Source organism: Fusarium vanettenii, assembly GCF_000151355.1.
Source record: "Fusarium vanettenii 77-13-4 chromosome 1 genomic scaffold NECHAsca_1_chr1_3_0, whole genome shotgun sequence".
Taxonomy (NCBI): domain Eukaryota; kingdom Fungi; phylum Ascomycota; class Sordariomycetes; order Hypocreales; family Nectriaceae; genus Fusarium; species Fusarium vanettenii.
In genome coordinates this window covers 2,009,581-2,033,837 of record NW_003315881.1, presented here as the reverse complement: position 1 = coordinate 2,033,837, position 24,257 = coordinate 2,009,581, and the positions used below count along the sequence as shown (strand labels likewise).

The following is a 24,257-nucleotide window of genomic DNA, read 5'->3' as shown; positions in this document are numbered from 1 at the left end:
GAGTCTGTAGATCCGGGTGCCAAACGACCAGCATGTCGTGCCCTTTGTCGACATCGATCGCAGCAGGGCTCAGGCTACCAAACACAACGTCAAAGAGCTCTAGATGAATGGTGTTGCCGACCAACCCGCGAGTCTTTGACGAGAATACTATCAGTATGTGCGGTGAAGCCGCCAGCGGCGTGGTCCAGCCATCTATTAGTGCAACACCAGCAAAGGAAGAGAAGACACAGCCGGCCGAGGAGCCGGAGGAAGCAGCATCCGCTCCCTCCGGGGCCGTCATCAGTGGAGCAGTCGCCGGCGCCGTAGTCGGACTAAGTGTAGTTAGTCTAAGAATCCTCCTCATTCTGAAGCCAATAAGAGATACCAGCTCAAGCAGTGAAGCTTTCCCAACCAAGGTACAGGCGGTAGAATACACGCCGAGCTATTCATCCTGTGGCTTCTCACAAGAGATATCAGTGTTCAATCCGATGCCCCCAGAGATGCAGACAGTCTCGCTTTGTGAATGAGGCGGATAGCAACACGTATTGTTCTAGCCAAGAACGGAAATAATTGAATGCTTCACGAACTTAGTAAATTTTGAGTGTTAACATTATGTATGAATTTATTTACCTGCTGATTAGATGTCAATGTTGCAGGGTGGCAGTTTATGGCAAATCTAATTAGCATGCTTCATAAGGCGTCATACAACTGGCTACTATACGAGAGGGTGACATTTTGACAATCAACCCCGATAGATGGGATCAACTATTTCCATTGCGGGTTTATAGAACCTAGCCTTGCTCCTATCTCCATGCTCCTTGCATGAGGCGGAACTTGCCGGCGGATCTCGGCACGCGGCGTGGAGCTTGACGGCTTTATCTAACCAGGCGAGGCTGTAAACCCGACGATGATACACATGGAGTTTGCATCCAAGACCGATGGAAGGATGAACGAAGTGGCTATAAAATGGATGGTTGAATCATTAAGAATGGATTCATTCAGCATCATCATCATCATCAATTGACAACCATCCTCAGCCATCTTCTCTTCCTCCAAGACCTTTACTCAGTATAACCTCATTCGTACCAAGCCCATCATGCCTCAGATTCTTGGAAAGGAAGTCGGCGCTCTTGGCTACGGCCTCATGGGTATGACCTCACTGTGCTCAACTTACATAGCATCCCAACTGACAACCGATAGGCCTTACCTGGCGTCCTACTCCACCCCCTCTGGACCAGGCCATCGAGGCCATGCGCACCGCCCTCGAAAACGGCTGCAACGTCTGGAACGGCGCCGAGTTCTATGGCACACCTGAGTACAACTCCATGACTATTCTCAAGCATTACTTCACCAAGTATCCCGAGGATGCCGACAAGGTCTTTCTCGTCATCAAGGGCGGTCACAATCTCGACAACCACATGCCCAACGGCACACCCGAGGGCATCCGACGATCTCTCGACAACATCATCAGCCAGCTCGGTGGGACTAAGAAGGTTGACGCCTTTGCCTGCTCTAGGAGAGACCCCAATGTCCCCCTCGAGGAGACCTTTGGTGTCATCCAGAAGGAGTACATCGACACGGGTAAGATCGGTGGCATCTCCCTCTCAGAGTGCAGCGCCCAGACCGTCCACGACGCTGCCAAGATCACCAAGATTGTTGCCGCCGAGGTTGAGCTGAGCATGTTCTCCATCGATATCCTCAAGAACGGGGTTGCCGAAGCTTGTGCCGAGCATGACATCCCAATTCTGGCCTATGCGCCTATTGGCCGTGGTGTAAGTAAAATTAATTTCATGCAAGCAGCTTCAGTTCTAATCACTACCATAGATGCTTTCTGGTCGGTTCAAGGACGCTTCCGAGGTCAAGGAATTGGGCATTGTCTCCATCATGCCACGCTTCCAGCCCGAAGCCTTTCAGCACAACCTCAAGCTCGTCAAAGAGGTCGAGGCTCTTGCCAAGAAGAAGGGATGCACCCCAGCCCAGCTGGCAATTGCCTGGGTGAGGGGTCTCAGCAAGCGTCATCACCTTCCTACCATCATCCCCATCCCGGGAGCCAGCGCAGCGGCCCGAGTCAAGGAGAACACCCAGTACTTCCAGCTCACCGAGGAGGAGATGCAGGCTATCCGACCACTGGTGGACAACTTTGAGGCTGCTGGTGCTCGTTACCCTGCGGGTGTGCCCATGGAGACCTAAAAGTAGTTGGAAAGGGAATCTGTTGGTGAATTAGCATGCTATCTAGGATATACCAGACAACAAAGGCAAGAGATTGAATATTTTCAGCTAGAGTTTGTCCACAGGATGCCAAAATTGGCATTCAGAATTGCAGAATTCATAAAAATGAATGCCATCATGAAATGTTCAATGAGTCGCGAGAAGAGGAAAAAGACTTACCAATGCAACTAGTCACCGCCGTTCACCGTGTCTCGCCACACGGTCAGACACATGAAGGCGATGAACCTCCAACAGCCGAACGGTGCTGAGCCGCTCGTGCCTGTCTCATCTCAGGTGGTTTTTGGAGTAGGGAGGAGGTAGAGAGGAAAGTTGTTGAGGCTCAAGCGAAAAAGTTGGTAAACAGTCAGGTGGATCTGATGCACGTGACGTCTAATCTCAACTGAGCACAACAGGGGGTTTGCCAGTCAACAGACGAACACAACAAATTACGGAGTACATGGTGTGAACTAATGAAGTTTTATAGATTCTCGACTACTGGACAAAAGCTCCAAGAATGTTACATAGCTGGCTTCGCCCAATAAGGCTTGGAGAGTAGCGTCTATACTTGAGTGATCGGGGCTGAAGAGCTTCGGGATGGATGAGACAAGCTCGATAATTCTCACAGGATATAAAATCTTACGGGGTATACAATCATCTTCTCTGGTCAACTACCTGAACACACAAAAAATGCGCCCACTATGCTGCCAATACTCCAACACACCTCCTTAATCCATCAACGCGCCATTCGACCCTACCGCTTCAAGTCTATTCACAAGCTTCTTCACGTTTGCCCAGTCCTCATTCTTCAAAGCCTCCTTGCCTCCTAGACCGCTGGCCACCTCAAACACTGTTAGGGAACCGTCGATACCACCAGTGGCAAGGCGCTTTCCATCATTGGGCTCCCATGCTACCTTGTTCAGACTCTTTGAAAGCATGGTTCTGCCGTCCTTTCGAGCACTGGGTGATATCCGCGACACAGGTTCCTCGGTTTCGACAGCGATATCCCAGAGCTCAAGCCAGCCGGCACCGTCTACCAAGGCAAAAATGTTGGGTTTGACAGGTGACCACTTGGCGTCGTAGACGACATCCTCGCGCACAAAATCGATCAGCGGCGAGATGGTACCATCGCCAGAGCCAATGGTGGAGGTTGCGGCAGGTGCCCGAACCTTCCAGAGCTTCACGCTCCAATCCAGTGATGAAGAGATGACCAAATCACCCAGATCCACTGGGCCTCTGGCAGGATGGAAGTCGACCGACATGACAGGTGCAGTGTGTCCCTTGTAGCTGATCTTCTTGTCCACGCCGGCCTTGGCACCAGCTCGGTCGTATCGATGGCAGGGGAAGATGGTGCCCTCCTCACTGCCGACTAGGAAGAATGTAGGATCCGTATCCGGGAAAGAAAGGCATGTTGGGCTCACATCTTCAACAGCCACCTTGGCCTGGCTGGGATTCTTCAGCTCGAGCAACTCCTGAGGCTGAGCGAACACGTCCATGGTCCAACCACACACAACACCATCAGTTGAGCAAGAAATGATGTTGTTGGCGTTTTGAGTACCAACGATATCGACCGAGTAAATAGGGTGAGCGTGTCCGTATCCAGTCAAGGGGGTCTTTTGAACTGGTGCCGCCTTTGCTCTTGTATCCCAGAGCAACACTTGGCCACTGTATGAGCCACCGATGATGAGGTTGTTGTGGTAAGGCGAGAACTTTGCTGTCAGGATATCTGACTGCGCTGTAAAGACGTATTCTGGGCGATCTTGCATGTGAAGGTTCCAGACTTGAACCAAGCCATCAGGTTCGTGGGGCGCCGTTGGGTTCTTGGTGTAAGAAGCGAGAACAAGCTCGCTAAATTTGGGCGAGAAGTCGATTCCGCTGATCATGCGCTTCTTGGACCACCGATCATCAAAGAATTGAGCCACCTCCTTCACTCTATGCTTTCCGCGGCCGCCAGTATTGCCAGTCTCTTCATCTTCATCCTCGACATCTTGACCTTGCAGCGCATAGTCTGTGAGAATATCGTACGTCTCTTGATCAAGAGCCCTCTCAATCACTTTGGTGGATTTTTCCAGGAAGTCGACGAATTCGTCTGACTGCGCCACGGCGTCGAGTTCTTCGGCAGTGAGATTCCTTGAAGGATAGTTCATCGACGTGCTCGGCGGCACCACACCATCAGTCAGGAACTCCTTTGTCGCCCTTAGTTCTTCCTCCACCTCTTCCCTGATCTTCTGTCGAAGCTCCTCCTCTCGATCCCGTTCTCTCCTGCTCAGCCTCTTGCTGGGCGTCGAAGTTGCTACGGGTATATCATCGGCTTCTGAAATGAGAGACTGAGCTCTGGTTCTGTTGGGAGTCGTCCATTCCTCGGTCGTTTGAACACCTTTACTGTATGAGAAGACCTCTTTTACGGGAGACGGTGGGCACTCGAAGACGGTGGTGAGGGGAACAGTAGTGAGGCTCGGTGGTAGCACAAGAGGCTGGATATGACCGGGAGAGGCGAATTCGGAAGTCTCGTTGCTGAGTTCGCCAGCGCTCAATACGCTGTTCGGACGGCTGCCACGAGGGGCCGGAGAGGCAGCGCCTCCTGTGACGGTGGAGCCAGGTCTGCTGTCGCCCACCAAGCTATTGATGAGCGATTCGATCTCGCGGCGATTATCTGCTCTTCCGGGAGTGGGGGATATCAACTGTGGTGAAGAGACAACATGTCAACGAGGGGCTCTAATTCCAAGGCGGTGGAGGATCAGGGGACCAACGTCGCTAGGGGTGCCTATGCTCGAGCGACTGGCGGTCGCCTGGCTGGCCCGAAGCTCTCTCTGCCGCTTAAGCTCCGCGAGCTTTGCTTTCTTTGCTAGGATTTCATCTCGACGTTGCTGCATGGTGGAGGTTCCACGGTCCCATCGCGGGACAGGTCGATCTCTGGGAAGCTATAGATGGCGGGATTCGCAGGTGATGGGAGGCGCAGAGGCGCAAGTCGTGGGCGGACGTGGTTTAATAGTAACACGAGAGAAAAGGACAAGCCGATCTCGTTGTACCGTGGCGCGTCTTTGTGGTTGAGACCGCGTTGTTTGAGTAATGATGCAGTGTATGGACAAAGTTGGTAAGTACTTTGAGTAGCTGCTGAATGGGGGTCCAATTGGATGCGACAGCCCGTCCAGCATGGAAAGTTGCACCCCGGGAGCCCCTGCACAGGGGACAAGTCAGGGACAGCGCTCAGTGAGAGTGCCAATTCAACGGTACGTACCTGAAAGATTGAGATTCAGCCTGGCACGTGATCCCGCCGGCCGGCTCACTGTCACTGGCTCCAGCTCCCGTCGTTCGCCCGAGCTCCCAGCCGCCAGCGGCTGCTTTTTTGGTTTTACAGCGAAACCTGGAAAAACTGCGACTTTTCCCGACATCTTTTCAATTCTTCACCTCAAGCCGACGCACCTAATTCCCTCGAGCCACCCCCGACAGGGTCCATTGACAAGCCATTGTCGACCCACGACTATCGTCTGTACCGATCCTCTCGCTTTCCCACTCGATCGCGCAGTTTTTGCGACCCGATTCCCCAATGGCTTCGACCGGAGTGAACGTGCGTGTTATCCTTCCTTATCCACGCCGATTCGGCCGCCCGCTCGACCGTGTCCCGACCCCGAGCACTCGACAACGCCGGAAACGCGAACTTCTGGGCAGCACAATCGCTACGTGCCTTGACGACGAGGCTAATTGAGTTATTTCCAGGTTTTGCGGTGGTCCGCCCTCGGCCTGGGCGTCTTCTACGGCTTCACCCACCAGCGGGCTATTTTCTCTGCCCAAAGAGCCGAGCACGCCCAGCACGAGTACGAGAAGAAGGAGAAGTTGATCCAGCAGGCCAAGGCGGAGTTTGCGAAGCAGAAGAACCCTACATCATCTGCTGACTCTGGTATGTCGGCTCTGGCATCGTTGCCCAACCCAATCTGCCCCCCTGGGGAGCAATTGGGGGCGGCATTTTGCATCTCATGCATCCCGACCGTTGAGGATGCCCTGGGCTAACTCTGGACAGTGATTACCGACCCCGCGGATCCCAAGTTCGACCTCGAGAAGCTGCTGCTGAAGGTTGCCAAGGAGAACCCTTAAGATGGGGTCGTGGCAGAGGGAAAAGCGTAAGAGTGGATGAGGCGGAAGAACAGATGGAAAGTCACGGGCGAAAAGGTCGGCCAACCGTAGGGAAACAAATCCACCGGAGGCATAATCCGAGCCTCGAGCCTCGACTCAAGACTCGGTGTATGATTTGAGGATATACGTGGCGGTCCTGCATAGATGTTTCCTTAGGTCCCTGCTACACAAGTGTACGGGTGTACAATATAACAACTTTAGACGACAAAACGTCAATGGCTTGGGTTACAACTTGCTGCACCTGGATTGTCTGGAAGTGAAGGGAGTACAAGCTGGAATTGGAGCTGATCTTTGCCATTGAGATGGTGCAAAGGGCAGAGACAGCAATTGAGCAATATTTCAGGCATATGATGAGCTGCAGGTGCCAAGACAGTCAGCAATTGTCATTTCGACCTTCAATGGGCGAAATCTCCTTCAATGGACTCTTCCAAGCTAATTGAAACGCAAGTAGCTCTACCATCACTCCCCCTCTCGGCCGATTCATCAGGTTGACGTAGAATGACCTGGTCGTCATTGGATAACTGAGCTCCTGGGGAAGAGCCGGCGAAACTGCGGCTCCGGCGGGCGCCCCGGCTGCCCGTGCAGTGGAGGGGAGGGGACGGGGCCACCTCACGGGGGGACGCGCGCTGCCTCATAAAAGGAAAGAGAGGTACGTACCTCAAACGGCCCCATCCACCTTCCTCCCCTGTGGCTGTGGTGTGTGTGGCCACAGCTGGCATAAGCTCCAAGCTGTCCTTCTTGCTTCCCCAGTGGAGTTTCAACATCTCGACCCCGTCTCGTCTGTCTTCGACAAGTTGCATCAACTCCAAGGGGCAACCATCGTCGACAATCGCAGCTCATCATGGCGGCCAACAACCAAGATGTGCTTTCCGCGGTGACCGGCAAAGACACGAGGACCTTTCTCAGGGTCATCATCCTTCTTCTCATTGCCGGCGCTGCCATTTCCAGTCGTCTTTTCTCTGTGATTCGTAAGTCTTTCCCCTGCCCATGATACACGCTCTGCGCTGTGGGAGAAGCTCTCCAGCACAGGCTCTCAATGAAGAATCGACTGCTAACTCGTTGCGCGCAGGTTTTGAAAGCATTATCCACGAGTGTTAGTCCATCCCCAGATACTAACGAGGCGTCGAGGCCGTCGAGCTAACCCCATGATAGTCGACCCGTGGTTCAACTTCCGAGCGACGAAATACTTGGTCGCCAATGGATTCTACAAGTTTTGGGACTGGTTTGATGACCGGACATGGTATCCTCTCGGGCGGGTTACCGGAGGCACCCTCTATCCTGGACTCATGGTGACGAGCGGCGTCATCTACCACGCCCTTCGTTACCTCACTGTCCCCGTCGACATTCGAAACATTTGCGTTCTTCTCGCCCCTGCCTGCTCGGGCCTGACTGCCTACGCGTCCTATCTTCTCACCAACGAGATGACCACCTCGCCATCCGCTGGTCTTCTTGCTGCCATCTTTATGGGAATCGCCCCCGGCTACATCTCGCGATCTGTTGCTGGCAGCTATGATAACGAGGCCATTGCCATCTTCCTCCTCGTCTTTACCTTCTTCCTCTGGATCAAGGCTCTCAAGCTGGGCTCAATGCTCTGGGGCGCGCTCTGCGCGCTATCCTACGGCTACATGGTCGCCTCATGGGGTGGATATGCCTTCATCACATGTCTGCTTCCTGTGCACGCCCTCACTCTGATTGCCATGGGTCGATATAGCACTCGCCTGTACGTCAGCTACACAACGTGGTACGCGCTCGGCACGTTGGCTAGTATGCAAATTCCTTTTGTCGGTTTCTTGCCTGTCAAGACCAGCGAGCATATGCCTGCACTAGGTATGATCCATTCAGAAGCACCAGCTGTGCTCCAATTCTAATATTCTCTAGGCATCTTTGGTTTTGTTCAGTTGATCGGCTTCATCCAGTACGTTCGATCTGCCATTTCTGGCAAGCAGTTCCAAACTTTCGTTTACACTATCTTGTTCGCGGTGTTCGGCGTTGGTGTCGCCGGCGTCGTCGGCCTGACCTCTCTTGGATACATTGCCCCCTGGAACGGTCGATTCTACTCTCTTTGGGATACCAGCTACGCCAAGATTCACATTCCCATCATTGCCTCCGTCTCGGAGCACCAGCCTACCGCCTGGCCATCCTTCTTCTTTGATCTCAACTTCCTCATCTGGCTCTTCCCCGCGGGTGTTTACATGTGCTTCCAGAATCTGCGGGATGAGCATGTCTTTGTTGTCGTCTACTCTCTCTTCGCCAGCTACTTTGCCGGTGTCATGGTCCGTCTCATGTTGACTCTGACTCCCGTCGTCTGTGTTGCTGCTGCCATTGCGGTCTCTCAGGTTCTCGACACCTATCTTCAGATCAAGACCCCCAGCGCCGATGATGTTGCCAAGGCTGGTGACGCCTCCAAGACTGCCAAGGGTGGTCTGCGAGCGACGCAGAAGCCCAAGGTTGGCATTTACACGACGCTCTCCAAGATTGTTGTGACTGCTGCCATGACCGTCTACCTGCTCATGTTTGTGACCCACTGCACCTGGGTCACCTCGAATGCCTACTCGTCGCCTTCGGTCGTTTTGGCCAGCCGAATGCCTGATGGTAGCCAGCACATCATTGATGACTACCGAGAGGCGTACCAGTGGCTTCGCCAGAACACCAAGGAGGATGCCAAGATCATGTCGTGGTGGGACTACGGTTACCAGATTGGTGGTATGGCGGACCGCCCTACTCTCGTTGACAACAACACGTGGAACAACACGCACATCGCGACTGTGGGCAAGGCCATGAGCTCCCGTGAGGAGGTCAGCTACCCCATCATGCGCCAGCACGAGGTCGACTACGTCCTCATTGTGTTTGGCGGTCTCCTCGGATACTCGGGAGATGATATCAACAAGTTCCTCTGGATGGTCCGTATTGCTGAGGGTATCTGGCCCGATGAGGTCAAGGAGCGCAACTTCTTCACGCCCCGTGGCGAGTACAAGGTGGATGCCGATGCCACCGAGACAATGAAGAACAGCTTGATGTGAGTATTACTCTTGCTTTTGGGGAAGCTTGGTATTAACAACTATTCTAGGTACAAGATGTCGTACTACAACTACGCCAGCCTGTTCCCCGCTGGTCAGGTTGCTGATCGCGTGCGTGGTGTCCGGTTGCCTGACCAGGGCCCCATCCTTAACACGATGGAGGAGGCCTTCACCAGCGAGAACTGGATCATCCGCATCTACAAGGTCAAGGACCTTGACAACGTTGGCCGTGACCACGCGGCTGCTGCGGCGTTTGACCGTGGCCAGAAGAAGAAGAAGTCGCAGAAGAAGAGGGGCGCCCGTGTTCTCCGGGTTGACTAGATGGAGTTGAGTAGGTTTGCGCGGGATTACATAGGGAAAGGATAAAGGATGCCCATATGGGATGCATGTAGACAAAAGCGCATTCGAAATGTATATCACTGTATTATTTTGACTGAAGCTGGCGTGGAAGAGGCCGGATTTCTTTGTGCTAGTGTTATGTAGTCGGCTCCCAAAATGGCAAGCTACCTGCACGCAGACGAAGCGTTCGTTTGCTGCGATGTTACAGTTCATTGTCTTCAAACGCAATAGGCGGAGCAGCCAGAGCACAACGAAATAGGACATTGTTTCTTAAAGACAAAGCGGCCGTTTGCTGTGATGAATTGTTAGAGTATTACCATGTAAACGGAGGGTGAAAGGGAACGGGCAAGAGCACAAGACGGGAAAATGAAAGAAGGCGCAGCTAACACAACTTCCAACGAGGCCATCTCTGCTTCTCTCCATCTCTTTGAACTCACATCTGTTCATCTTCATCTTTGCACTCGCAACTGTCATCATCGTCACACTTCTTCGCCTTGAGTCGACCAACAAAGCTTTCACCTCCGAGATTCCGCGGTCACGAAGCTTTGATCGACCCGAGCCACAGCAAAGGATTCAACCAGAAGGTCTTTGAAGTGATTGATACGTCGAGGAAATCAGACACTAGTCATTGTGCCAGTCTCTGCGCCTTTGTGTGAGCATTGGGCAGTTGAGTTGGGTGAAACGGCTGTGAGGGTCATCACTGACCCCTATTTCCAGACTTGAGCGGCGAGGTCACCAAAGAGACTGACAAAGTCATCAAAAGCATTCTATCATCCAAGGTATGTCTTTGAATTCTCGAAAAATCAAAGACCGTCAGTGGTTGGTGGGTGGCAGTGCATACTGACATCTGCCAGTTCCGCCAGCTGGCAACAGCTGTTCAGACAAGTCGACGCGCACACGGGCCCTCTAGCCAGGCAAAAGAGATCCAAGAGTCCATAGCGCGTCTCTCTTGGTTCTTGCGGGCCAAAGCCTTCAATCTGAACCTCACATCTCCAACCTCATTCCTCCATCTCACCCCTATCATCTACCACCCACCACAGTCACTCATTTGACCTCAAACCGATCCGCCCCTAGACTTGTTTCTTCACCGAATAGACAGAGACTGCGACCTTTTCCGCCTTCTTGTGCTACTCCTGGGTTACCAAACTATGGGCCTTTTCAGCAAGGCTCGCGGCCGGCGTGGTCCGAATGTTGACCTCCTGGCTGCGGCCTTTGGCCTCCCATTCACGCCTGGCGGACGATCTGGTGGCAAGAATGGTCGCATTAGGATTGAATACGACTCTGGAGATGATGATAACGAAGACGAATTAGATTCACAGTCTGAGGGCTCCGCCTCTGACGACGAGGAAGAGGTCCGCACCGAGAGACGTCCTTCGCATTGGAAGAGAGACAAGGACAAGGACAAGAAGGAGAAGAAGAGCCTTTCCAAGAGACGACACTACCATCACCACCATCGAAGATCCTCCTCTTCCCTCTCCAACTCCAAGAGGTCCTCAACCTCCTTTTCGACCACTCGTCGGCCATCTGCCTACGCCATGCCCAAGCATGTCGTTGCTTCTTGTGTACGACCTTCAGCAACATTCCCGCCTCTCATACCCATTCATGAGCCGAGAAACCAGTGTACTATTCCCGCTTCAGCTTCGGCTTTTTCTGCGTCTAATCTTAATCAACCTTTTGGTGCTGTGCCTGTTCGACCGCAGCAACAAGTGTACTATCAAAACCCAGTTGCTTTTGTACCAACTCAACCATCGACTGTTCAGGTGCCGGTCCAGACGGCCCAGTACCTCACCAGCGACATTGCGCAACCTACCGCCGCGCCACCTCGTTCTGAGTCACCAATCGAGAAGCCCAAGGAGCGAAGCCATGGAAGCACCATTTCTGACTTGGCTGAAGACACGGGGCCCTACGCCAAAGAACTGCAGCGCATTCAGAAGCGTATCGACGGAAAGATGACGGATCTCTCAAAGCAGCCCGCCAATCAGCTTCTACGTCGAGACCTTCGTTCTCTCCAAGACAAGCTCAACTCGACACTGAACAAGGCAATATCGGGCAAGGTCACGATGCATGCCAGACTCCCGTCGACATCTACCACGCCCGGCTCTCCTCTGCTTAGACTCAAATCACCACAGTTTCCATCCGAGACCCCTCTCGGTGAAAATCAAGTCACCAAGAGGTCCATTCAGCAGGAACTACAGAGCCAAGGAGAGCAGAGCCCGGAGCGCAGGAACAAAGAATTTCACTTCTGTCACTATTGCGGCGCCTCTCGCTCCGAAAAATTCCAACAAAAGTATCCCTGTCCTCCGGTTGGAGTACGAAAGTACAGTATATGTGGGAAATGCCATGACATGATGGTCAAGCGAGGGGTGGCCGAGCGCTACCACTTTTGCTTCAGCTGCGGATCTGTGCGATCTAGAGAGTTTCACAAGGAGCACCCCATCCTTCCAGGCGAGCCCATCCTCCGAAACTATTGCAGCACCTGCCGGACTGAGGTTCAAGGCGATATCGGCCTTGTGGAGATGTCTGTCCTTGGCACAGTGAGTTCTTACATGACACCTTTGGGACTCCTCACTAACAATGTTATTGAAGGGTTCTCCAGACAAAGAGGCAAAGTGGTTCACTCTAAAGTCTTGCCTTGATGAAGAAACCGACTCCATGGTCCCTCAGTGTGCGAGCACCCGTGGACCGTCTCGTGTTCGAGAGCAGTTTCTCAAGTCTCCAGTTCCGCATAGAAGAGCCCCCTCTCCTCGACGTTACAGCACGACGGACAAGAAACACCGCGGCAGGGACCAGATCCACGAGTCTCCGGTCCCCAAGAGAGAGACTCCTTCTCGACGCCAGGAAGCTCGGTACAAGGAAGCTCGTGGCAGACGCTACGAGCCCCTTAGTCCTAACGACGCTCGTCCGAACCATCGAGATGTCTCCCCTCTGTCCCCGGATTATCCTACTCGTGTCACTGGATCTGCTAGTCGCAGAGCTCAGCGCCGCTCTTCTGGGCAGATAGATGCCGAGTCTATTCCTCGACCCGAGAAGCCTGCCAACTACCGAGCACCCTACATCGAAGATCTCGCGCCAGGGTATCATTCTCGAGGACAAACTCCCACTCCATTCGATGAAGCACATGTGCGTGAGCGTGGTAGAACCTCGTCTCGTTTGGCCAAAGAGAGATCGCCCTTGGAGCGCCCCGGACGGGATAAGGAACCACTATTCGAGAATTCTCGACCTCGAGAGGCGTCCATTGAGTCCGATAGATCCGGTGACTCTATCCCGACCTCATCCAAGTCATCTGGCAGCAAGACCGTGCGGTTCAAGAACTCTGTCGACATTCGAACGACTCTGCCAACAGATACCGAGGCTTCTGAGGCTGAGGCTGACACTCCCCTGGACAACAAGAGATATTCTCGACCTCCCAGCTCGCCTCTTATCTCTCGCCAGAGGTCTGGCTATGACAGCTCCCGCGAAAAGGACCAGGATACCCGCGACTACCTTCACCCACATCGTGGCCGGTCTTCGATGAAGAGTCCAGGATCCGGTTTCCGAACCCCTGAAAGCTTCAGAACCACTACTCCTTCTAAAGGATACTCCCAGGGCGCATTCAGCAGAGACTTTGATCGATCCGAAGACCGTGGTTTCTATACTAACCCCAGATCTCCCCACGAGACCAAGTTTGCAGACGAGAGTGGGTTCCGAAGCCCCTTTAACAACACTGCCAACGAGTCCAAGGGCACTCATAATCACTATGAGGAGTACTTGGAGTCTACTACTTCACTGCCATCCTTCCTCCCCTCGGGCGGCGGCTTCGGTTCCTTCTTCAACAAGTCCAAGAACAAGGCGTCGACTACCCCTGGAAGTCGGGCTAGTCCCTTTGGCCGCCATCACTCAGGTCACGACTTCAATGAGGCTTCTGGAGACTACCAGGAAGGATTCAGCGCTTACAAGTCGGCCAACGGTTATGGGACACCCCGCCCTGGGCCCAAGCCTTACACGAACGTCAACACAGCCTTTACTGATAGTGACTTCTACCCTCCGACTACAGACGATGCTGGAAGCAACCCCTACTACACCCCTCGCAAGCGTCGGTTTGCTGGGTTCTCCTACTACAGCGCCCCTGATGGCTGTTCTGAGCAGTCAGCTAAGCAGAGCAACCCTCCCAGTTCCCCTGGCAAGCCGGACGAGTTCTACTGGAACAACGGGTTCAACCCCGTCCCCATTGTCGAGGAAGCAGGCTCCTTCTGCGGGATCTCCTCTGATTGCGCGAATGATCTTCTTGGTAAGCTCGCCGAGATACACACTTGTACCATCTTTCCGTTGCTAACAGACGATTCAACAGAGTACCACACCCTCTCTGACGCCTCCTCTGTCGAGACGGACGACGATGAGGATGGCTCCGACAGAGACTTTAGCACCTCGGACGAAGACACCGAAGAGAACCTTGCCACTGCTGGCAAGCTCGCGCTTCACCCTACCTCGGACAGCGACTCTGCCTAAGGCTTTGTGGTTCTCAACTAGGTTCCATTCTCAGTAATGTTACAACCTGCACACGCGCCCTGAAGCTCTGCTACAGAGGCAACCGTCTCGACAAGAGACGTGATGACGAATATTTGACTTTTTTGGAAGGGACTTATGAATGATATATGTTGGAAGGGTGAGAGTTGATCTCTGGACGGACATGGTGAACCAAGGGAATGAATGAGGTTATGACACTGTACTATTACTATTAATGCCGTGAGCGGCTATTGCTGTATGATTAGTTTTCATCATCTAGACTAGCTTGCCAAGTGGTCAAGAGAGCTTGATGAGATAAACGATTTGTCAAATCACCTACTAGGTGTCACTTGTGACTTGTTACAAACTACCCCTATCTCATGAGAACACCTCAAGTGCCGTGACAACAACCACTTGTTCACCATCACACAACAGACACAGAATCATTTACATCATATTTCAGTTTCTATTTAGGTAGTTTTTCTGTCTTAACCCATGTACACCCCCACAAAGTAAGTACCTAACCCATCCATGCCAAGTTGCCGTCCGTCGTCCGTTGAGGATGAGCCCAAAGGCGATTCCAAAATACCACTCTAACAGCAATCATGATTCTTGTCTTCGCCTGCCGAGGCCGTGCCCGATTACCCTTCCATAATGCTAATCCCACAAACACAGCCCGTTGCTCCTCCCATGTTCCCGAATGACGCGCTTGCTTTTGTGTAATGTGCCCAAGAGCCCAACGATGAAAGAAGCTCCTGTAGTCGATTTCGTAGTTTCGCCATTCTTCATGGCATGGGCATGGTGTTCTCCTTGTCTGGAGATAGGCGAGACATAGGCGCCCCGAATACATAGCTCGTAGGGGGCGCGCTTGCTGGTGAAGCCATTCGCGAAAGCGGCGTCTGTCTTGAGATCGTGGTAAGATATTCAATCGCCTCCAGTCGCTTCGCCTGGAATGCTCGGCTGCGTTCACGCTCCCGTTCCACGTGAACTAGACGTTCTTCCCAATCCGCCTTGATCTGCTCGCCCCTCTTCTTCCTCTCCGCCACATCCTTGATGCGCTTCTCTGCCTTCTGACAAGCAGCGTCCAGCTTCTGGGCAAGGGCTGCGGAGGCTAGCCTCGGCGACTTGTCCTCTCCGCGTTCTTGGGCAGAAGCACCCCAGAAGCACCGAAAGATGAGCGTGGTTTGCTTGCCGTTGCCGTCCGAGCCCCAAATTGCTATCGAGTCACCGTTGTAGACTCGAGCCCAGTGGTGTGCTGGTCCGCTATGGTTCTTTGCATCAGACGAAGCAAGCAAGTAGCCATTGATGTGAATTCCAACTGAGGCCTTTGTCGAGATGTAGAAGCAGTACGAGTTCGGGTCACCCCCATTTCGAAGCCATGGAGGGGGTACCTTGGCAGGGTCCTTTGCAGGGTCAAAGCCATCTCCGTCTCTCCAAAGCAGCAGTTTCAGTGCGTACTTGGGTACTCGTGCGTCCAACTTGTCCTCAAACACCTCGGTATTCGCCGGTCCACGCCCGAATGACACCAGCGTGTCAGTGACAGGAAACGAAATGGGGAGACATGACTGAGGGTGGGACTCGAACATCCCCACGGCTTGTCTGTTGGGCTCCTCTTCCGGAACTGGCACAATGATTGCGTTGTGCACAGGGAGGGTATCAGGGATCTGAGAGTTGTCAACGGGGGCTGCGGTCGGTGGAAACTCCATCGGGTCATCAGTTGTGCCCTGGTTCTCAAAAGTCAGAGGCATCCGTGAATTCGACCGGCCGAGTGTGGCTCGTCCTCCTGTCCGTGGAACAGGGGGGAAGTATTTCATAGCTAGACCCCAAAGAGGAGTCTTTCCTGGCGCAAACTCCTCGCTCCTCTCAACAGCAGCCTTTTGAAAGGCGTTGTATTGAAGGTGAGTCATCTCCGGGTAGTTGAAATGCCAAGTTGCCTTATCTTGCTCCCAGAAGCCCTGCTTGTTGTAAGGGCCGTCGAGTTGTCGTCCTGAGCCCAGTCTTTCGATCTGCGGCACCTGGGCCAGCAGTTTGTACTCCTCCACGTTCTCATTTGCCAGGTTCTCGATATTGTTCTCGGACTTGAGTCTCTTCATAGTGGGCTTTCCGACAGGGGTGCTGTCGAACTCATCGCTTGTATCTTGTGAAGGGGGCTTGCGTTTGCTAGTGTTGAATTCCGCCGACTGCAAAGAGTAGTTCGAGGGTGGTGCAAGGTTCTGCACGACGGAGTCATTGCCTCCCAAGCTCTGAGAAGCCACATCTTCCACCAGACTCTGCAGCTGATCATCCGACTGATTCTGGGCGATAGAAATGTTGGTCTGACGATGAGTTCGGCGGTTCCTACTCCTTGGCGTGGCAGAATCGTCTGACTGGTAGGCTTCGTCCACATCCTTGCCTAGGATTTCGGTTTGCCCTTCACTGAGGTTGCTCGCTTGCAGGTTGAGCAAGTCTTCTGGGATTACACCTGAGCTGCCAATCGCAGAGATGCCTACTTCACCAAATAGTCTCGGTTGTTGTGTCTCTGGTCGCCCGCTGAAGTTCTCCTTTTCTGATTCCTCGCCCATGGAGTCGCTGATTCTGTCTTCCTCGTAGTGACGCTGCTGAAGCTGTGAAAAGTTGCCGAGCATATCCTCATCCTCTGAGATCTCATCGAACGATTGTGACGCGCTTATTACCGACTCCATGCCAGTGGACCACGGATGGTTCTCCAGTTCCTTGACCGTTGCACGGTGCTCGGGCCGTCTCTGAAGCATTCTGCAAAGAAACTCGATGGCGTTTTCTGAAACGTCGTTTCGCTGCAGAGGCGTAATATTCAGTCGGGTCGTCATAATCTTATGTAACAGCTCAGAATAGCTGATCCCGCTCTTGACGGGATAAGGAGGCGAGCCTGTCAAAGTATAGAATAGCACGCCGCCCAGCGACCAAATGTCTACCGCGTGGCTGTATCTCTGGCGGGGTGCGCGCCGCATCCTCTTACCTCGACTACGCACTCCGTCGTCGTCATACTCCTCGTACTCGGTGTACACCTCTGGCGCACAGTAGAGCAATGTTCCGCAGAAAGTTCGCAAGAAGGTCTGCTCGCTGTCCACCATTTTTGACAGACCAAAGTCGGTAAGTTTGAGATCGATAGGGTTCAGCGAGTTGATGAGAATGTTGTCGGGCTTGACATCTCGATGAGTGATGTTGTTGGCATGCAAGTATCCCAAAGCACTCAATAGCTGTGCTGACATGATCCGAACAACGCCTTCGGTCAAAGCACCCTGGTCCGAGATGAGTTTGCCCAGATCGCCCCCTGGAACGTATTCCATGATGATGATGAGCAACCGGTCATCCCACTCAAAGTGCTCTATATAGCGAACAATGTTGGGCTACAACTCGCGGTCAGTTTCAGTTCCAGTAGGGATATGAGAGCAGCCTCGAGAACTCACATGTTGTACCCGCTGCATAATCTTCATCTCATTCTCAACCTTTTGGTCCAACACGCCGTTCTTGATGAAGCGGCGCTTCTCAAGCTCCTTGGCCGCATAGGGCAGACCGTCATATTTGGAAGTCACCTTGTGAACCACAGCAAACGCTCCCTTTCCGATTGATCCGGTTCGATTGTACTTTCCAGAGCCCGTCCACTCTCGTTGAGTCTCTCTTCTGTTGCGTGGTGATCGCGAGTTGGCTTGCGTGATCTCGCCAGTCCCTTCTCTCTTAAATCGGGCCTGGACGGGATCCTTGAAGAGGTCAACGTGACCGCCGGGCCCGGGAGTGATGGTTTCGGTCTGGTTCTTCAGCTGATGGCGCGTGAAGAAAGCCTCGACTTTGTCGGTATAAGCCTGATCGTACCCATCGTCACGGCGCGGAATGCGGACACGAAAGGTGAGGTCCCTAGCCTCTTGATGAAGGTAGACTTTGATGATAGAGCCCGAGGTCAAGACCCATTTTGTCAGGGGAGGATTAGTGTTTCCTCTGGCGTTCGCATTGGCATGGGCGGTCAGCAGGTGGCCGTCGGCCCAAGTACCGTTGGTAGATTGATCCTCGATCATGACCGAGCCATACTCGTTCACATAGATGCGAAAATGAATGTTGCTGACTCTCTTGAGCGGGTCGTGCTTGAAGACAATATCGCAACGCCCTGGGTTGCGACCAAAGACGAAGCCGGCCGAAGGGTTGTTGAGTCGGGCTGAGAGACGGAGGATGATAGCATGGCTGCCAGTATTCGTCGGGTTGGCGAGAAAGCGACCGGCCTGATCCTCGAAGTCGTAGTCCGGTTCGACACCGTCCGCTTCGTCCTTACCGATGATGTGAGGAGAGTCCTCCTGGACCAGACGCTGAAGCTCGAGGCGGGCCGAGTCGGAATGGGGGTAGAGTACGCATATTATGTCGGAGATGTCTTCGTCTGAGAAGCCCGAATTCTGCTTCCCGACTCGGCGTGGGTCGAGGACATTCTGGGTTGCTGTTGGGAGCCTAGGTCAGCCTGGACAGGAGTTGGATCGAGTCGGAGGGGAAACGCACCTTGCGTGGGCTCGTCGCCGTCCATTGGGAGCGACCCGAGCAGCCTACGCCGCGAAGCAATGCCAGATTGCCGTTTTGGAAGTTATCAAAGGCTGCGACGGTGCAACGGGTGAGATCGTGGAGGAGAGTCGCGCGGCGGCCGCAGGCGCAAACGTTCAAGGCGGGAGGTTTTGGGCGCAGGCAGGATCGATCGCTTTCTGTACGTGGGACAAGTTGGGGAAAGCTGTTGGTTTATCCCTGCTCGGTCGCGTCGGAGTTGTCTTGTGCGAGGAAGAAGAGTAAGTAAGAAAGAAAACAAAAAAAGAGGCAGAGATGTATGGAGGAATCGAGAGCCAAGAGAGGGGAGCGGGATGGAAAAAGAAACCACAAGCACTGAAGGAAGGGACGAGGGACGTCACGACAGTCTAACGACTTCCTTCACTGGCCCTGGTTGGCTAGGGCCGATCTCTCAGTGAATGAGGGTGAGAGAACTAACAACCAGGCATGGAGGGAACCTATCAATCCATGGATCCCATTTCACCTGGCCAGCGCTTCAGGCCCTTCACAGGTCAATTAGGCACCCTCTGATGTCTCCTGGGGGCCGCCTCTTTAGCGACTTTGGCGCCATGAACCGCCTACAAAGCAATTCCTCAGCGGCGGGGAAGTGAATCCAAGTGCCGTGATCACCAACGAAAGACCCCTGCTTGATGGATGCCTCAGCAACCAAGCTCATCTGATTACACAGAAACCAGCCTTTGTCAACAGGGTCACGTCACGTTCTCTTCTCTTCGCTTCTCCCGAATTCACGCGAGTCGAGTCCGCGAAAAGAAACCTGAGGCGCGTTCAGGTCACGCGCATCGTCACAGCCTACGGGAGATGCCCCAGCCAACGTCAACGGTCAGCCGCCATAGACAATACCCGGCCTCGAGACTCGCCTTCAGAGTCGGCCTGGATAGAAAAAGTCACTGGACGTCGACGCCTGCCAGGGAGTCTCAGGTTCGCCCAGGCCCCACAGTCTCCACCGATCGAGAGGCCACCGGGGACTTTGGTCGATGGCTTCATCCGTGACAAGCCAGCCTCTGACAACCACTCACTCAGCGCCGCAACTGAGGTTGAGAACTCAATTGCTGAGCACATCTTTCTTGAACTCACTTTCTCTCGTATTTACCGACACAGACAACGCCAAGGTCCAAAATATACCAGTTTCAACATGCATCTATCTTGTTTATTGCTTTTCCTAAATAAATGCAGATGCTTCCTTCCTATGCCCACCATGATATGCAAGGCTGCTTCTCGACCGTTCGCTCTACTCTTACATCCTCCAAACGCCCGTGTATGCATGCATCAGTGCCTGCTTCATATAGTCTTTCCACGTTCATGTTGTTCTCCAGACCTTCACATACCACATCTACCTAGAGGCCCCATCATCTTGTCAATTTCGCTCCATCGTCATTCATAACTTAAAATGCCTGCCCCTGGTACTGTGGGTGGACATTGCGCGGCGTCTGTTGAGATCCGGGCGCCGGGCCATACTGACCCTGTGGTGGCACGAACCGGGGGTCAACCTGCGTTGGTGTCCGGAGCGGCCGCGAGAAACTGGCTGGTTGTCCGTAACCTCCCGCCTGCTGCTGGGGTGCGCCATATGGCATTCCCCCAGCGCCATACTGCCCGCCTCCGCCTCCTCGACCCATGGTGCTGTATGCACCGCCCATTTGCTGTTGCTGCTGCTGATAGGCTTGTTGCTGGTATGCTGCTTGCTGTTGAGCCATTTGCTGCTGCTGTGCCATCTGCTGCTGCATCATTTGCTGCTGGGCCATCTGCTGTTGCGCCATCTGTTGTTGAGCCAGCTGTTGCTGGTGCTGCTGAGATACCTGTTGTTGGTATGCCATGGCAGCCTGTTGTTGCTGTCGCTGATTGATCGCGTGCTGCACCGCCTGGCTGCTCATGCCCTGCTTCATCTGCTGCTTCTCACGTTCTCGGGCTTCGATAGCGGCGACCAACCCCGAACCAGAGGAGGCTTGTCTTTGATGTCCCATCATGGCGGAGCCTTGAGACCCCTGCCGTTGATGCCCGGGCACACTGATCAATGGCGCTCCCGTCAGACGAGCAACCTGCTCCTGCTCGCGAGCGCTGAGATGAGTGGGTGCATCTCCCGGGCTGGCAAAGTTGAGAGCCGAGTTCGCGCCGCGTGACCCGGGACGGGACAGCAAGTCAACTGAACTATTTCGTGAATGCCGACCTGAGCCACCTTGCAGGCCCTGAAGCATGTCGTAAGAACTGGTACGCTTCATTGATCCACCAGGCGTCGTAGGTCGACCTCCACTCAGCGTGTTGCTAGAGGCGCTGCGAGCATGGGCCGCTCTCTGCTGTACAAACTGCTCGGCACTGAGGCCTTGGGAGCCGGACGGTGGTGCCGATGCACCTGGCTGCCATGCCATCATTCGCTTCATGTCTTCGGAATCTTTGCGTCCATGAGATCCCTGGGATCCATGGGATCCAGATGACTTGTGCGCCGGCGGTGTGGGCGCCTGGCCCGCAGGGGAATAAGGTCTTTGAGCCGGGTCTGATCCAGGAGTCAGAGCACCAGGTGTTCTGTTGTGCTGTTGAGTGGCACCGTAGTTAATGGTCGGCCCAAAGTTAATGTCCGGGATGTCATAACCGGCGTCTCGTGGCATTTCAGGCTCGTCACTGCCACCGACTGTCTTGAGAACTCCAGCGCGAGGTCGCTCTACAGACTTCTTGGTTTCAGTAGACTTGTGGGTGCTGGCATAGTCGATGCTGTTCATAGAAGAGCTGTCGTCGTAATGGCTGCTCTGGCCACTCCTGTTGCTGCCCTGTCGTTGAGGCGGGGGCGGCCTTCTGTCAGAGGTCGGCGTTCCCACAGGTCGGCGACCTTGGTCAAATACATAGTGGTCGATGATTTCGTTGGCTGTCACGACACTGCTGGTCGACATGGTTGACGTCTTGGGTTCTTCAAAGGTCGGCGCTTCAAAAGTCGGCGCTCTCTCGGGCACAGGCTTTCGATGGCCCATCTGCATGGGAGGTCCATGTGGCCCGGGGGGTCCTGGGGGCCCATGAGGTCCAGGAGATCGACCGGGGCCTGGCCGAAAATTGCCGTAAGGTCCAGGGGGTGGTGGGCCATGACCTGGCGGTGGGGGTCCGTTGCCACGGGCCCGGGGATCTGAGGGTCTCCGGCCATCGGGTCCGGGACCTCGGGGGTCCGAAGGCCTCCGTCCGTCAGGTCCGGGACGACGAGGATCGGAAGGTCGTCGTCCATCAGGTCCAGGGCCAGGGCGGCGAGGGTCTGAAGGTCGCCGTCCATCGGGCCCCATGTCGGGTCGACGGTTGGGGTTTTGCGGATGAGGGGAGCGTGGAGGGCCCATACCTGGGGGCATGGGAGACCGCTTACCGTCCGAGGTTCCAGGTCGGGAGTTCGGCCCACGCGCATAAGGGCTTGGAGGTCCGTAGGGGGACTGGGCTAGGGGGGATCGAGATCGTTGTTTTTGAAGATTGAGCGGTGGTGGGAGGTTGTTGGAGGAGGGATCCTGGTTTGGCGGACTTAAAGCTTCACGCGAGCGGTTGTCGTTAGCAGATATCCCTACGGAGTTGGCGTGTGATTGAGGTACCGATGGTCCAGATCTCGCAGCGTCCACCTCGCCTTCTCTGGGAGAAGGATTCGAATCATTTGGTCCGCCCAAGCCTCCAGCTGTAGCAAGCTGGGCAAGCGTGGAGCTAGAAAGCCTGCTGTTAGCTCGCCTGAGCTCAGGAGAGTGGTACGCCTTGCTCATGGGCCGGGCCTGGGGCCCATGGTTGAATGCCGGGGGTCGTGAAACGGGCTCCGGAGTATGCATCTTTCGCATGCCATCCAAATCTCTCAAAGGGGGCGAGCCTGAAGCACCACGGTTGTTTTCATAACCACTGCCGAGCTCAGCAGGCGCCTGATTTTGATACTGGCCGCCCACAGGGGTTGGGCCACGCTGGGGCGAACCAGAATAGGGGCTGTTGCCATTGAAATCATGGCGAGGAGGAGGAGGACCGGCCAAATGGTTGGGGTCAGAGGAGTTGCGGCCATGACCACCTTGACCAAAGGCCACCCGTGATGGATCGGCAGGTGCAGAATCGGTTCGCGTACGCTCAGTCAGAGAGAATGAACGAGAAGACCTGGTAGGACCTTGCTGGTCTTGGAACCCGATTCTTTGTTTCGCACCGTCCCCAAAGCTCAGCCTGACGCTCTTTCGGCTGTTACTTCGGGATCGAGTAGTCGGAGCATCATCCATAGCATTCATCCTTGTCCCAGTCGCTTCCTTGAGCTTCTTTCTCCAATCTCTCTCGCCCCAGTTAGAGCTACCATCTTCGAGAATTAGGTTGGAGACGTCGAGGTTTTCGAGATAACCGTAACGCGAGCTCTTAGGCATGGCAAACATCAGAGATCGGGAGTCCAGGACGCTGGCAACGAGCTTTCCTGGGCGACCGTACAGGCCAAAGGTATCCCAGGTGGGGAAGAGGAACCGCAACAACATCTCGAAGCCAGTGACGGCTGGGTGAGTCTCGGGCATGATGAAGACGAAGCCCTCGGTAGACGAAGGTGGGTCGGTATGGATAGCGATGTTGCCCTCAATCTTGAGCAGCGTCGAAGCCTCGATCAGTGACTTGGCTTGAGGATAAATGGCATATGCCGAGTAGGCGTCCGTGATCGTGGCAATCGGTTGAGCTTTCTTTTGCTTCTTGCCGTCCTTGCGCTGGTCGTAAAACTTGATATCTCCCTTTAGAGTGGGGACTTGGGACCGGTCATATGGCGACCTCTTCTTCATCTCCTTCTGGAGCTTCGCGTACTCCTTCTCGTCGGGTGGTGTAATGACACACCAACATCTCCTCCAAGGAACACCGGCACCGAAGCGGACCCTAACCCATTCTTCGGTCTTGAACCGCGACCTCTCCATGATGACGCCAATGTTATTCAGTGTTTTACCCTTGCCGGCAATGAGGGCACCGGTGTAGGCCTCTTGCATCGTGGAATGCTCAAAAATGGCGAGCCGGATTCCAGCAGTCCATTGTAGCAGCGAATGGCGCGAGTTGAAGTGAAGAAGATAGCGGTTTCTTCCGGCTGTTGAGATGCTCAGAATGTTCTGTAGGGGCTGTTCATCGCTAGATCTCGTAGGCAAAGATTCGATCTATTGCAGTCGTGTTAGTCTTCCGCAAGTGACAATCCACATGCGTAAAGGGACAAGGCCAATTACCATCTTAATAGACGCATCTGTCAGGTTGATAAACTTGGGCAAGACCTCGCCATCCTCACCGGCGGCATCGAGCTCGGCGGCGTCCCATAGTGACAAGACGGTTCCCACGAGCTGGGCAAAGCATTCAGTCCAGGTTCTATCAGGGTTTGGACGGCCCTCTGTCAACTCGTTAGCTCGAAATGCACGTGTGAATGGGCCGCCTAAGGTGGAGGGGGCTTGGCGGTAGGGGCTCTGTGGGGGAGGGGATAAGAGGGTGTGCGAGATCAAGCATACGTGTATTCTGGTCGTCGAGCTTGAGGAAATAGCCTTCCTGGTACAGCTTGTTGGAGTGGCTGTTGAGGAAGGAAAAGATGGGCTGAAGCTCCGGAATCGTGTCCTCTGTAATATCCAT

General features: G+C 54.2%; 7 protein-coding genes across 7 annotated transcripts; 4 read left to right on the top strand and 3 right to left on the bottom strand.

Annotated features, from left to right (window-relative positions):
- Positions 1 to 1,075: 1,075 nt before the first annotated feature.
- NECHADRAFT_90163 (uncharacterized protein) lies at positions 1,076 to 2,169 on the top strand (the record flags this gene model as incomplete). Its single annotated transcript, XM_003054298.1, has 3 exons — positions 1,076 to 1,127; positions 1,180 to 1,751; positions 1,804 to 2,169. 3 exons carry the CDS (start codon positions 1,076 to 1,078, stop codon positions 2,167 to 2,169), a joined length of 990 nt encoding a protein of 329 aa, XP_003054344.1.
- A 743-nt stretch (positions 2,170 to 2,912) lies between these two features.
- On the bottom strand, positions 2,913 to 5,057 carry NECHADRAFT_74962 (uncharacterized protein; the record flags this gene model as incomplete). The annotated part of the gene is made up of 2 exons (XM_003053578.1): positions 2,913 to 4,865; positions 4,935 to 5,057. 2 exons carry the CDS (start codon positions 5,055 to 5,057, stop codon positions 2,913 to 2,915), a joined length of 2,076 nt encoding a protein of 691 aa, XP_003053624.1.
- A 506-nt stretch (positions 5,058 to 5,563) lies between these two features.
- Positions 5,564 to 6,519, top strand: NECHADRAFT_73389 (uncharacterized protein). Its single transcript, XM_003054297.1, has 3 exons — positions 5,564 to 5,752; positions 5,902 to 6,082; positions 6,203 to 6,519. The coding sequence occupies exons 1-3, from the start codon at positions 5,732 to 5,734 to the stop codon at positions 6,274 to 6,276; spliced, it is 276 nt and encodes a 91-aa protein (XP_003054343.1). The 5' UTR covers positions 5,564 to 5,731; the 3' UTR covers positions 6,277 to 6,519.
- Positions 6,520 to 7,156: 637 nt separating this feature from the next.
- NECHADRAFT_122272 (glycosyltransferase family 66) lies at positions 7,157 to 9,653 on the top strand (the record flags this gene model as incomplete). Its single annotated transcript, XM_003054296.1, has 5 exons — positions 7,157 to 7,283; positions 7,385 to 7,408; positions 7,468 to 8,142; positions 8,194 to 9,331; positions 9,383 to 9,653. The coding sequence occupies 5 exons, from the start codon at positions 7,157 to 7,159 to the stop codon at positions 9,651 to 9,653; spliced, it is 2,235 nt and encodes a 744-aa protein (XP_003054342.1).
- A 1,166-nt stretch (positions 9,654 to 10,819) lies between these two features.
- NECHADRAFT_74960 (uncharacterized protein) lies at positions 10,820 to 14,156 on the top strand (the record flags this gene model as incomplete). The annotated part of the gene is made up of 3 exons (XM_003054295.1): positions 10,820 to 12,205; positions 12,258 to 13,938; positions 13,999 to 14,156. 3 exons carry the CDS (start codon positions 10,820 to 10,822, stop codon positions 14,154 to 14,156), a joined length of 3,225 nt encoding a protein of 1,074 aa, XP_003054341.1.
- A 782-nt stretch (positions 14,157 to 14,938) lies between these two features.
- NECHADRAFT_74959 (uncharacterized protein) lies at positions 14,939 to 18,675 on the bottom strand (the record flags this gene model as incomplete). Its single annotated transcript, XM_003053577.1, has 4 exons — positions 14,939 to 17,037; positions 17,128 to 17,518; positions 17,579 to 18,591; positions 18,651 to 18,675. 4 exons carry the CDS (start codon positions 18,673 to 18,675, stop codon positions 14,939 to 14,941), a joined length of 3,528 nt encoding a protein of 1,175 aa, XP_003053623.1.
- A 1,414-nt stretch (positions 18,676 to 20,089) lies between these two features.
- On the bottom strand, positions 20,090 to 24,257 carry NECHADRAFT_65680 (uncharacterized protein; the record flags this gene model as incomplete). Its single annotated transcript, XM_003053576.1, has 3 exons — positions 20,090 to 20,461; positions 20,501 to 23,780; positions 24,052 to 24,257. 3 exons carry the CDS (start codon positions 24,255 to 24,257, stop codon positions 20,090 to 20,092), a joined length of 3,858 nt encoding a protein of 1,285 aa, XP_003053622.1.